The sequence below is a fragment of the Mixophyes fleayi genome, chromosome 1 (assembly GCF_038048845.1).
Source record: "Mixophyes fleayi isolate aMixFle1 chromosome 1, aMixFle1.hap1, whole genome shotgun sequence".
Classification (NCBI taxonomy): Eukaryota; Metazoa; Chordata; class Amphibia; order Anura; family Limnodynastidae; genus Mixophyes; species Mixophyes fleayi.
Window position 1 is genome coordinate 176406367 of NC_134402.1, and position 12912 is coordinate 176419278.

General features: G+C 39.9%; 1 protein-coding gene across 1 annotated transcript in view; it reads right to left on the reverse strand.

Moving 5' to 3' along the window:
* CFAP299 (cilia and flagella associated protein 299) overlaps nt 1-12400 on the reverse strand; it is a 490745-nt gene extending 478345 nt beyond the window's left edge. The window contains exon 1 of the mRNA XM_075204555.1: nt 12220-12400. Within this exon, the coding sequence (XP_075060656.1) occupies nt 12220-12330 (111 nt within the window). The 5' untranslated portion in view covers nt 12331-12400. The remainder of the gene's footprint in view (nt 1-12219) is intronic.
* Nucleotides 12401-12912: the final 512 nt, after the last annotated feature.

The following is a 12912-nucleotide window of genomic DNA, read 5'->3' on the forward strand; positions in this document are numbered from 1 at the left end:
GACAGCAGCTTATGCTCCTCCTACTGAGGTTAGAGAGCGCAACACAACAGACAGGGTGGCATAGGCGGTCCATCCTGTCACAGTAGCATACCTTGCTCTATCTGGCCCTAGGTTTTTTTTCCAGGTTAAACCACCTACTAACTACAGAGACCAAGGGAAAGCTAGTTAAGTCTACATTTCCTTACCTATTTAACTACATAGAATATATATACCACCAATTTGCTACTTTTATCTTGGTAAATTCAACATACTGTAACAAAGATGCTTCGTCACTAGTCTCCCCTTCTCGACCCTTTATTGCTTTTTAGGTTCGGCAGCAGGTGCGACCTTCCTAAAAATGCATCTTTCTGGCTATCACTGTCAAACTTCAGCAGTATATTTTTGGTTGTCTTTCTCCCAATATTCCTTGAACCTATGTCTTCAGAAGCTGTTCATGGATGTTTCTGAAAATACCCAAACCCTTAATGTGTTTTGGAAGAGCTGCCATAATATTTATTCTAACATCACCATGGAATGTGCTGTACAAATAAACCATGCCTTTAAAACTCACATCTTTGTTCATCTCTCCTCCTATCTCCTTTGTCTCTGCTATCACTTCCACTCCCTTTAGGACATAAGCTCTCATGAGCAGGACCTTCTTTCCTTGTGTTCTCTTTCTAATATTGCATCACCCTCTGTACCTCTAGCCCTGGTACCCTAGCCATGTTTTCTTGAGCCCAGGCAAACTTCACATTGGACATTACCATCACTCTTATTTGTTGTTCCATAAATAAATTAATGAGCATTGTTGCTCTATGTGTATTGTTTAATACAGTAACTTTCATGTACGGCACTGCAGACTTTTAGTGGAGACTAACAATAAAAGATAATAATAATAATAATCTAATAGTCTTTGCCTAAATTATTTCAAATACACTCCAATTACCAGCTGCGTCAGGCTGGGAAATAAGGCTACAACTGAGCAAACCAGCCAGTTGGCAAAAGAGTTAACAACAGCCCAGTAACCTCACACTAGGTTTTCTCCACTGTCCGCTGCTGCGGAGCACAGAGACACCTAACAAATCAATAACAATACTAATAATGCATTGAAGCAATGTCTAATTAAAATCGCAAAGGCACATACATGCAGATATAAATGCAAATGGAGTGGTTTTCCACACTCCTCTAAGAGAGGAAACAGCTATTCATCTGAAAATCTGCAAGTAAAGGATGCAGACCAGGTTACACACAGGTATAGCCATGCACCTAGTTCAGAGATATACAGGTGTAAGACATGTGTGACAAAGTACAATGTTTAATATTACTTACATGCTTTGACTGTGTCTATTTCACAGCTAACAGCAGTACTGACAGTGTGCCTCTATACTGAAGAGGAATTACATAGCACCTCAGGAGACTTCCTTTTAAAGGCAAAGTGGGAGTGTTGCCTGTTCTTCAGGCTAAGGCTGTGTGAGGAGTCTATACTTTATAAACCTGTATTGTGCAATTGTGCATTGTGATCGAAGCCAAACAGTGGCCAGTGTCTAGACAGGAGGTTTATGTCTAGACAGTGATAGGTTGTCTGGTGTCATTATGACGGAAAGTGTATGCTGTCTTATTGTGAAGAAACAATAAATGCACTGATTTCAGCAAAATGTTGTCCGTGCCTGCATCAGGAGAAGAGTGCTCTTGCCACAAGTGGTGTCAGAAGTGCGGCTCGCCAAGGACAGCTAAAGCACAGCTGTCCACCCAGCCAACCAGAAGCAAGGGTGTCGAATGGAATGGATTGAATACTGAATATGCTTGAATATTGCAGAGAAAGCAAATATTTTGTCCGTGGAGAGAGAGATAGGAGCAATATAACTTTGAACTGTTCCGCACATGTTTAAAGGCTGCAATAGAAAACAAAAGTAATTGCTGCCAGTACAAATTTTCTTTACTTCAGCTAAGATGGGTAAAAGAAAGAATAAAATATGTTAGAAAGAAAGTTTACAAATGGGTGTGTCTGAAATTCAGTCCCAGCAGGAAAATTTTACAGAGTGGAGATGAAGTTGAAAATCTCATGCTCTCTGCACAAAACCTGGTGTTACCTGGGTGAGATTATGTGGTAAGGGAAGAGTATGATTGCTTGGAGAAAATATTTACAGAGGAAACCTGCTGTCTTGTAAAAGAAGTGTGAAATTTAAAGCAGCAGAGAGAGCAAGAAAATGTGGTCTCTGAATCTTTGCTGGAGGAGTTTAAAGAATTATATGAAGGAAAATTAAAAGCAGTAGAGGCTCTTAAAGAAACTGCAGAGCAATTGCAGCAGAGAGAGCAAGGAATTGTGGGTTTTGAAGCTCTGAAGGGTAAGTTGAATGTGGTGCAGAAATTGTGTTACGAAAGAGAAAAAGCAGTGCAAGCTCTTAAAGAGATAGCAGCCGAGAAAGACCAAGAAATTACTGTTTTAAAACAAAAGCTTGCCATGGTTCAACGAGAGGTGCAAACATTAAATGAGTCTGTAAAGGAATTTGTGGAGTGCAAATAAGAGATGCTTCATCTGGCTGTAAAACATGAACAACTTAGACAATTACTTCATGAAGAATAGACACTTTTTCTTAAGTATGCCGAGGAACATGACCAAGCTGTGGCCGTGGCATCCTCTCCGAGAGGCCTAGTAAACACTATGGATGAGAGGGTCCACGTGTGTAAACCTGAAGTTTCCAAGGGGGTGTCTGCCAGCACTGCTCAGCCTGTGGTGTCTCCCAGTGCTGATAGGTCAGTGGTGCCTCAGGACACTGATCGGTTAGAGGGGCCTCATGATGCTAATCAGTCTGTGGGGCCTCATAGTGCTGACTGGTCATCATCATCATCATCAGAGATGGTCAGAGATGCTTTATAGTGCTATTTCTAATTGAGGTCTAGCTATAAGGGTGTCTGACTAAAGGTGCTTCAAGTGCGGAGAGTTTGGTCACTTTAAAGCCAGGTGCACTAGACCCCAAAAACCCATGGACTGTTCACTTGCCCAAGCTGGTTATACCTTCCGAAGTTGCTGTTCCCAGAGTTCCGTAGCCAGGGGACCCAGTTTAAGTAAAGTGACTGTGCAGGTGCACAAGAAGGTTGTCCGGGCAGTCGTGGACTCGGAGTGAGCTTACGCTGGTTTCCAGCTCTGTCCAAGCTGGAGCAAAGTTTTCAAGGTTGCTCAGAAATAAAGTGTGTTGCACACATGGGACAATCAAGAGTTTAAAAGGGACTCTTTTGGCCATAAGACTCAAGGGCCAAATCATGGCTGTTAGTGTCTGCTATAGCGCCTACACTGCCATAGTTCCTTGTTCTGGGGGAGACTTCCCACTAATTAAAGAGGTCCTCAGTGAGCAAATCCGGCCGGACATGCCGGCAACTGATACACCGGCCGGAAGCCCAGTCTTAAAGGATCTGCCTAAGGAACCACAATGGACCTCGACTTTTGGGACCGGCTCAACCAGAATTCTAACCTGGGGGTCACGGCAAGACTTCCACAGAAACCTAGACAGTCAAAATGATCATTTGTTAGTGACATCAAGGATGTACCCGCTCCTCCTGTTGGCGAGGAAAAAGACTGGTCTGACTATCCCGAACTGTTACATTTGCCAAACTTTGCACGTCATCAGAAAAATGATGTAACATTAAAGCATGTCTTTAATTTGGCTAGTAATGTTATATAGCGAGACCTGTCAATTCGGCAGGCTGTGTGTCACCATATATTGTTAAAAATAATGTGCTATTTCGAGTGACTACAGTGAAGGGGAGGAAAGTAGAACAATTGGTAGTTCTACAGGTTCATGTACCCCTAGTGATGGAAACTGCACACATTCAGGTGGGAGGTGGACTCTTAGGGGTATGTAGAACAAGGGATCAAGTGTTATGCAGGTTTTACTGTCCCGGAGTATACTTAGCCGCAAAAAGGTTTTGTAGGGCTTGTTCTGAATGCCAGAAAACGTATCCGACTGTCGCAGTACGACCACCATTAGAAAGGGCTCATAAGCGTCCTTTTGTAAGGATGGTAGGCCATGGGAGAGAAGACAAGGTGTTTGAAAGTAGGCTTCTCGAGTGTCGAGAAGAGAAGGTCCCCATTAGTGCACTGGTAAGCATCATTGTGAGGACACAAAAATGCAAGTAAGTTGAACCGAGCGCACTAAAGGATGCAGCTCCTATCCTTCCTGAAGACAATTAAAAAGACAACAGAAACTACCTTGTCTTGGGCCTTAAAATATCAGGTGGACAAAATGGTCGCAGAGTCTCTCTTTCACAGAGATGCGCTCCTCGCAAGGTCCGCACCACCCTATTTAATTACGCTAGGGCAGTGCCGTAACTAAACAATTCCTTCATTTCTAGCTTCATTAGTTCAGCACAGTCATGTGACTCAGAAAAGGGAAAATACAGCTTACAAAGATAATGACTAATGTGCACTCTCAAGTTTTCTCCTCCATTCCAGATCCAAATAACGATACAGGAACACATGCCTTGCAACCAGGAGATTGGGTCTACCTAAAAAGGCACATGAGGAAAACTTTGGAACCCAGATTTGATGGTCCATATCAAGTGGTCTTGACTACTCCCACTTCTGTTAAGTTAGGAGGACGAGACACCTGGGTCCACGCATCTCACTGCAAAAAGCTGACAGTGAAAATTGAAGCACCATGAATCCTTTTTGTGTGATAATGTGCATAGCACTAGTAACAGTACAGATAATGTATATACAGATGTATACGCCAGGAAATAAAGTTAAGAAGGTAGACTTAACCAAATGTGCAGGTATGACATGGAATAAATCAAGTAATCAAGAAGAATGTGCGATGGTAGATGTAGGAACATGAAGTAGTAGAAGAATGATTCCATATCCCTGTTGAAAGTTAAACTTTACATTTACTGGTGGCCATGGGTTTGTAGAAACAGCAGGGAGGAATGAACCCCATCATTTTTGGGCACCAGGGGAAAATGATACTATGGCCATAACTAATAGTACTCCCATAATATGCTGCACTGAACCATTTATCAAATTAAAAGGGTATACCCAAGCCTGGATAGAAGCCCTCAAGTGTGTAAATGGCTCCAATAATAATACAGTACCTATAGGAAGGGCGTGGAAGGGAATAGGGGATTTGATGATGATGTGTACCAACAGTACTGAGATACCAGGGGAATATGTACTCATGAAAAGACTATACATATTAGACCCCAAGCCAAGAATCATTAATGATACTCTAATCAAGGTGCCCTCTACTTGCAGAAATATAGGTACTAGGAAATATGCAACCCAGCACACTTTCAATATCACATTCCCTCTTGATCCCATGTGCCAAAATAGGAAGAAAAGGGAGTGGTATGATACATTATTGGGGGCAACAGGTACTGGAATGGGGGTACTTAACAGTATAGACATAGAAACATTGAGTAATAAGATGAGTGCAGCAGGAGAAGATATAAACAAGGTAATCACCATGCAGGCACAGTGGATGCCCACAGTTTTCACGCCTTTTCAGAAACTAATATTATGGGACAAAGTATATTTACAGATATTTAATGCAACATTTTTCAATTCCTTAGGAATAGATGTAAATATCTCCTTGATGTTTAACTGGACTGAATGCTCAATTAAGACACTGTATCAGAAAATACAAAAGAGTAACGCTCAAACTCAATTAATGACTAACAATGAACTGGTATATAGAAATATGTTTAATGTACCTACGCAGCTATGGATTCAAACTGATGGAATGGGTGTGAAGTGTACAGAAAACTGGTGCATAGGTAGTTATCAGACATACAGTATACTGAGGACTGAGATAATGTGTAAATTCCTCATATTGCCTGTCCCACTCTATGCCCAGGTCGGTGGAACACAATTATGGACCCCACAGATAAGAGGGGAGTATATAGATGATAATAACAACACACATAACTTAGGATTGTGTTCAAATACAGACAATGGAATAGTGTGCTCTCAAAACACTCAAGTTTATGAACCTTGTAAGCTAGAACATCCAACTAGTGTGTGTAATTGGGAGCTCCATGACAGTAGAAATGATATGTTTATAGAAGTAGCACCACAAATAGTGTGCTTAGTAACCCATGATAAACAAACTATAGAAATGTATAACTTGACTAACCCATTTTCAGGATGTATCCAAAATGTTACTCATCTAATATGGAGGAATGAGACTTATATATTCTATAAGGATAGGAATGACAATATATATCAGCAATTTATCCCAATTAAACTACCCTCCTATAACTTGACTATTAATCTTCAGGGAATAATCAATGCTATAAACAACACCCAGCGCCTGGCAGAACATTTGGCACAGGTAAACTATTCAGCTAATCATGCACAAATGCAGACAGTAATAGAAGCACGGGAATTAAAATATGTAGCTCGTCAATTAAAAGATAATCTGCAACACCATTGGTGGGATGTGTTCATAGGTAATTCCCCCACTGCAACAGGTATTTTTAAGGTAATGCTCCATCCAATACTGGTAATAATAATGGTTTTGATCCTGTTGATTGTGTGGAATTGTTATTTGTCCTGTAAGTTTAGGAAAATGGTAAATCAGGCCATGACTCCGGTACCAACATATTTGAATCAAACTCAAAAAGTATGTACCTCATGTAAACGGAAGAACCCCTATCAAGCAAAAATAACATGTGTATACTGCAGTGAAATACTGCTAGGGAAAGAATAAATGATGCAAGGATACTTTCTCTTGTGAATGATCAATTCTCTATCCCCATGGAGACTTTAGGTCAAAGTCGGGATAAATGTAGCTTGAGATTAGGTAGCCCTGTATCATGACATGATAGGAAGGGTCAGGAAACACATGTATATTTGTTTAATGTAATAAAAAGAGGGGATTGTGAGAGTATAAAATAATTGATAGTTATTAAGATGTACAAATATGTGAAATGCCTTAAAAAAAAACTATACAGGACTACGCTTTGAAGAAAAAAAAACAGATGCTTCCTATGGAACAGACAGCAGCAGGATGCCAGACTGAAGGAAGCAGCTGGCAGGAAAAGCATGTAATGCTGAACAGAGGATGTGGGCTTATATGTATATTTGCTGAGCTAAAGAGATTTCCTTATATGTCCGTGTCGTTAACCAGTTAATGCTGGTCACTATGTATAATAAAGGATCAGCTTGCATGGACCCTCAGAGATGATTTTGAAACTGCAACACCTTGTTTGTGTTTCATTTCTCCACTTTGCTGTCGACGGCAAAATACCACATAGGAAATCAGGTTATCAGAGATTGATAGTAGGGGCACCAAGCCTCGGTACCCCGACAATTCAAATAAATGAACAACAGGTTCTCTGCTATAATGACCATTTAAAGTATGCAAAAATATATACCGAAAAGGTATTCTAATATTTCATGCACACAATACTCAAATAAGAACAGTAAAAGAGATAAAAGAGTAAAAATAAAAAATAAAAGGAGAGAGCGAGAGAGAGCGCGCAAGGGGCAAAAAAAACAAATAAACCGAATATGGGAAAAAAAAATACAAATAGACAGTGTAGTTTAGTGCTGTATCTTTAAATATTTAACTGTGACTGGTAGTCAGATGAAGGATGGAAAGGTAGAATGACATAAAAAAGAAGTGAAAAGGTGTGAAATTACAAGAAGGGTGTTTTATCATAGCAATGCAAGGCTATTATTATTATTTTTGGTAGTTTTCAATTGGACAGGAGGTATTAAGCAAGAAAAGATTGTAGGTACACTAGGCAAGTGTGCCACATTCAACAAGACAAGACATGTAAATCATAATAGTCAACTAGGATTAAAAAAAAAAAAAAAGACAACATTTCTGTTCATAGGAAAGGAGATGTGAAAATGAAAAGGGGGTAAAACAAAAACATTGAATGTCAGCTGTACCATTATCCGCTCCAGTAATAAGTGCAGAGATACTTGTTCAACTCAGAAGCTAGAGCACATATAACTAAAATCTTTGACTGATAAGTATTCACACTGCCCTATTAATAAAACAGCAAAAACATTGCCTCACAAATCAAAAACAATTAGGATTTCATTCACAACTTTTTTTGGGTGCAGAGATGCAATCACATGAACTCCACACAAAGCTAAAAAACATTTTGGCTGGAGAGAGAAAGCAAATTTACCTTGCATGTGTTGTTTGAGAGAGAGGGAGGAATTTCAACCTTTCACCTCCTGTCAGTGGAACACACATGCGTTCCATGTGCGTTCCACTGCGGAAGTTAAAGTCTGTATATACAGAGCCAGGTAGCGGGCGGCTGCTGCGCCCCCTTGGGCTTGGGCCCTGGGCGATGGCACCGCCCCACCCTAGTTACGGCTCTGCGCTAGGGGCAGGGATATGTGCAAACAGAGTGGTTTGCCACAGGCCTCTAAGAGAGGAATCAGCTATTCATCTGATAGTCTGCAGGTAAAGGATGTAGACCAGGTTACACAGGCCATGTACCTAGGTTCAGAGATATACAGGTGTAAGACATGTGTGACAAAGTATAAAGTGTAAATTTACTTACATGTGTTGACTGTCTTTTCCACAACTAACAGCAGAGCTGATAGGGTGTCTCTGCAGTGAAGAGAAATTACAGAGCACCTGAGGAGACTTCCTTTTAAAGGCAAGGTGGGAGTGTCGCTACTCCATCAAACTAAGGCTGTTGAAAGAGACTCTAGTTATAAACTTTTGTGCACCGATGCCAAACAGTGACTGGTGTCTAGATAGCAGGTTTATGTCTAGCCAGTGATAGGTTGCCTGGTGTCATTCTAACAGAAATTTTATGCTGTCTTATTGTGCAGGAACAATAAAAGCACTGTTCTGAGCAAGATGCTGTTTGTGTCTGCATCAGGAGAAATGTGCTCCTGCTACAATATATTGAATAAAATAGGTTTTATTTTTTACATACATTTGCAACCTGAAGTTGCATTAAAAACACAAGTCAGGTGCAGCATTTAAACCCTAGTTGCTGATCAGCCTACTGAATACATTAATACGTAGAAATGTGACATGTGAACTAGAGACAGGACCTTATCCTCATAACATAATTAAGAAATAGGTGATACTACTATCTATGGCTATATTTGAAATAAATCTGCCTGTCTCAAATGTTACAGTCTATATAGCAATGTAGTTTTGTTTTTCTCTGACAGATCAGCCAAGGCATATGGTCCCGCCCTGTGACACAGTTCAGCAACCTAGTGTGCAATATCTTGGTGCACCAGTCTCATCTCACAAAATCTGTAAAAAAAAAATAACAGAAAAAAAATTCTCCTTAAGAGACTTTATTAACTTTCTCATGCCAGGCTGGACCCACATTTAAAATGACAACAGCAAGGAACAAGTGCTACCCCCGCCTATGTTGACCAATCAACTGATTGGTAACAGTGTCCTTGCATGACCTGAAATGTGACAGAAAAAGACAGCTAATGAAAAAAAGAAGGCATGGCTGTGAATGCGGCAGTCCATGATGTCGGAAATGTGGGAAAGATGTCATTACTACAAGCTTTGGCATACAGATATGGGGCACTCCAGAGACCCAAAAAATAGAAACAATAAGACACAAAAAACCTCAAGCGCTTATATTAAAGACACTTTTTTTTAAACTTCTTTGTAAACACAGTTACCTCTGTCTAACTGCAACATTCAGTCATTATATACTCACATTCCAAACCATAAAGAAGTTATTGAAGTAGGTAATAGTTACCTAATTTCTAATCCACAGATTTATGCTATGAATTCCATATCTTTGATTTTGGCACATAATTCTTTCAACATCAATTCAACATTGTATTTACAGACAATGGGCACCGGGTTTTCTACAAGTATGGGACATTTTGGACAGGAATATATTTTTTATTATTTACCGTAACAACAATAATTATAAGCTCAAAGTCCCACAGACATGTCACACATCACAGATTAACTTCCTTGATATTGCTATCTTGGTCAGATATAAACACATCTATTCAGAAACCTACCAAAAGTAGGTTGATTCTAATAATGATTTACATTTTAACAGCTGTCACTACCACCCCTGGAAAAACAACATTTCAAAAGTCCATGCACCATGAATGAGGCCTTCCAGAGACAAGCAAAAACCTTAATACCATAATTAATCATCATCATCAACATTTATTTATATAGCGCCAGAAAATTCCGTAGCGCTTTACAATTGGGAATAAACATTAATAAGACAATACTGGGTAATACATACAGAGAGGTAAGAAAACCCTGCTCGCAAGCTTACAATCTATAGGACAACGGGAGTTTGAAACACAAGGGCATGTGCTACATCATATTGCACAATGAACCAGCTAGAATGCAAAGGTAAAAGTATTGACTGGGCTGTGTGTGTGGCAATGTTGGTCAGAGTATTGTTGTCTTGTGTTAGCTGTGTAGAGGTTGCTAATAGGGTGGTAATAGGGTAATCTTTGGAGATTAAGATGGTGGTTGAGGAATATCATAAGCTTGTCTGAAGAGGTGGGTTTTCAGAGAACGCTTGAAGGTTTGAAGACTAGAGGAAAGTCTTACTGTGGAGGGAATTCCACAAAGTGGGTGCAGCACGAAAAAGAGTCCTGTAACCGAGAATAGGATGTGATGAGAGTGGAAGAGAGACACAGATCTTTTGTGAGGAACGGAGGTGTCGAGTTGGGAGATATTTTGAATTTTGAGACAAGTGAGGAAATGGCCTTGTATGTTAGTAGAAGAATCTTATATTGGATTTGTTGAAATACAGGCAGCCAATGTAGAGACTGACAGAGTGGCTCAAAATAGATCGTAGGGGTTTGAGTCTGTTTTGGAGAAGGCCAGTAAGGAGGGAATTGCAATAGTCGAAGCGGGAGTTGATGAGTGCATGAATTAAGTTTTTTGCGGTGTCTTGTGTGAGATATGTGCTTATTCTGGAAATGTTCTTTAGGGGTATGTAACATGATTTAGATATAGAGTTGATGTGGGGAATAAACGACAGTTGTGAGTCAAAGATTACACCTAGGCAGCGGGGTGGGATTTATGGTCATGTTATCAACAGAATATACTTAATTTCAAGAAAAATACTATCCTTTTTCCTGCTTGTTAGAGATTAGATAGAGATTCGTTGCTAATATCTGGTTGTAAGTCTAAAATAGTGATGGGCAACAGGCAGTCCTAGGGCATCATGCGGGACTCTGAGTCGTCACCTGCGGTCCCCAGCTCTTTCCTGCTTTATTGTCAGAATATTCTCAGATCTCTTTGTTATAGCTTGTAACACTAGTTTAATATGCCTGCTGACATGTTATTACAGATAGGTGTCTATTTCTTTGATTAAATGTATTTTTTAATCTATTACTCAAATTAAGGGCAATGTGAAGCCCATTTGAAGGTTAAAGGGCTGCTAGTGTGGTTGCCTATCACTGGTCTAAAGAGTTAAACCAAGATAAATCCTTGTCTTTTATCACAGAGCATAATACATGCTCTTAGAAAATTAGGGATTTATTAAAAAAAAAATCCATGACACATTCTAAACACCTTTTATTACAGAGAAAAAAACTCTCAAAGGTTGGTGATAGCTGAAGATAGTACATTAAAAATGCTTTATTTATTTAAAAAACAACAACAATTTTTCCAATGCTGAATTGCAGCATCGTTATTATTTTTTTAAATATTTTTAAACATTTTCAAACATTTTATGTATCTATTTCTATTTGTTTTCTTGTTGACAGTGAATTTAGAAACCCAATGTAGGCCTTCCAGTTCCACTGCCAATGTGTGAACAGACGCATACAGGACTGACTCCTCTTACCGCCAGTATCTGGGAAGCTCACCAGTTACATTATACTGGCAAATTGTGGGGATACAAGTTTTCATTTCACTGCTATAAGCAGTGATAAAAAATCTTATTTGTTTTTTAAATATAGTAAATAGGGGCCATACATTATGAACAATACTCATGAGTCTTATGTTAATAAACCAATGAGTCTGGTGTTGCTGGTGGAGTCAATATTATGTCAGGAGCATTTACAATGAAAGACTGTATTTTGAAGGAAGGCTGATAAATGCTTGAGTTAAAGGGCTGACCATTATTGACAAATTATACAGGTATTTAAAAATTCGAATTGTTGTTGATAGATTCTTTCAAAGTTATTTTCAGTGTTAAAAAAGACTGTTACTATGTGTGCCTAGGTATCTTTCTTCATATAAGTAGACGATAAATCGTACAAACCTGGAAGCAACATGAATGTAATAATTTGATAAAAGGGAAACCAATTACCTCTAGATAGTAGAGGTCTAGAGGGGTAATCTGTGAATCCAAAAAGTCCTCGTACGTGCTGTACTGAGAGATCATCGCGTCCATAGCAGCTCCGGTGCCCTCTTCCTCCATCTTCTGATCTCCAGGCTCACAGCGTCCTTAGCAACGAGAACTGCCGACTGGCTGCCTGTCATAAAGGCCGGGGAACATTCACGTTTGTGGCGTCAGCAGGCAGCACCCAATCAGAGGTCGGGATGCGGTAACCCCGCCCCCATGTGTCAGGCATAACTGCTCGCTGATTGTTGGTTACAGAGCTGCTACTGACAGGTACTCTAAGGTCAATAAAACGTGATCCCAGTATACTGCTTGCCTTTTAATCGGGTAACAAAGTGAACAAGTCCCGCATACAACTTGCATACTCTTACTCTGCCGTTTGGTCTCCAAATGAACTTAATAGAGACCCGACGGCAGAGGAAGCGTATGCGAGTGTGGTGAGCGGGACTTGTTCACTTTGTTACCCGATGCTTATTACTTCCTAATTCCGCTACGGCTCCAATTTTTATGATTAAGAATTGTTTTAAATAAAAGATACAGCACTAGATTGCTTTTCTTTTCTACATGTTTTTTTTTTTCATCTTTATTTCGTGTGGAGGGGAGTTGCGGTCAGAGGAGCGTGACATGTTCATTACTGAAGTCCACATCCAGCTTCTTCTT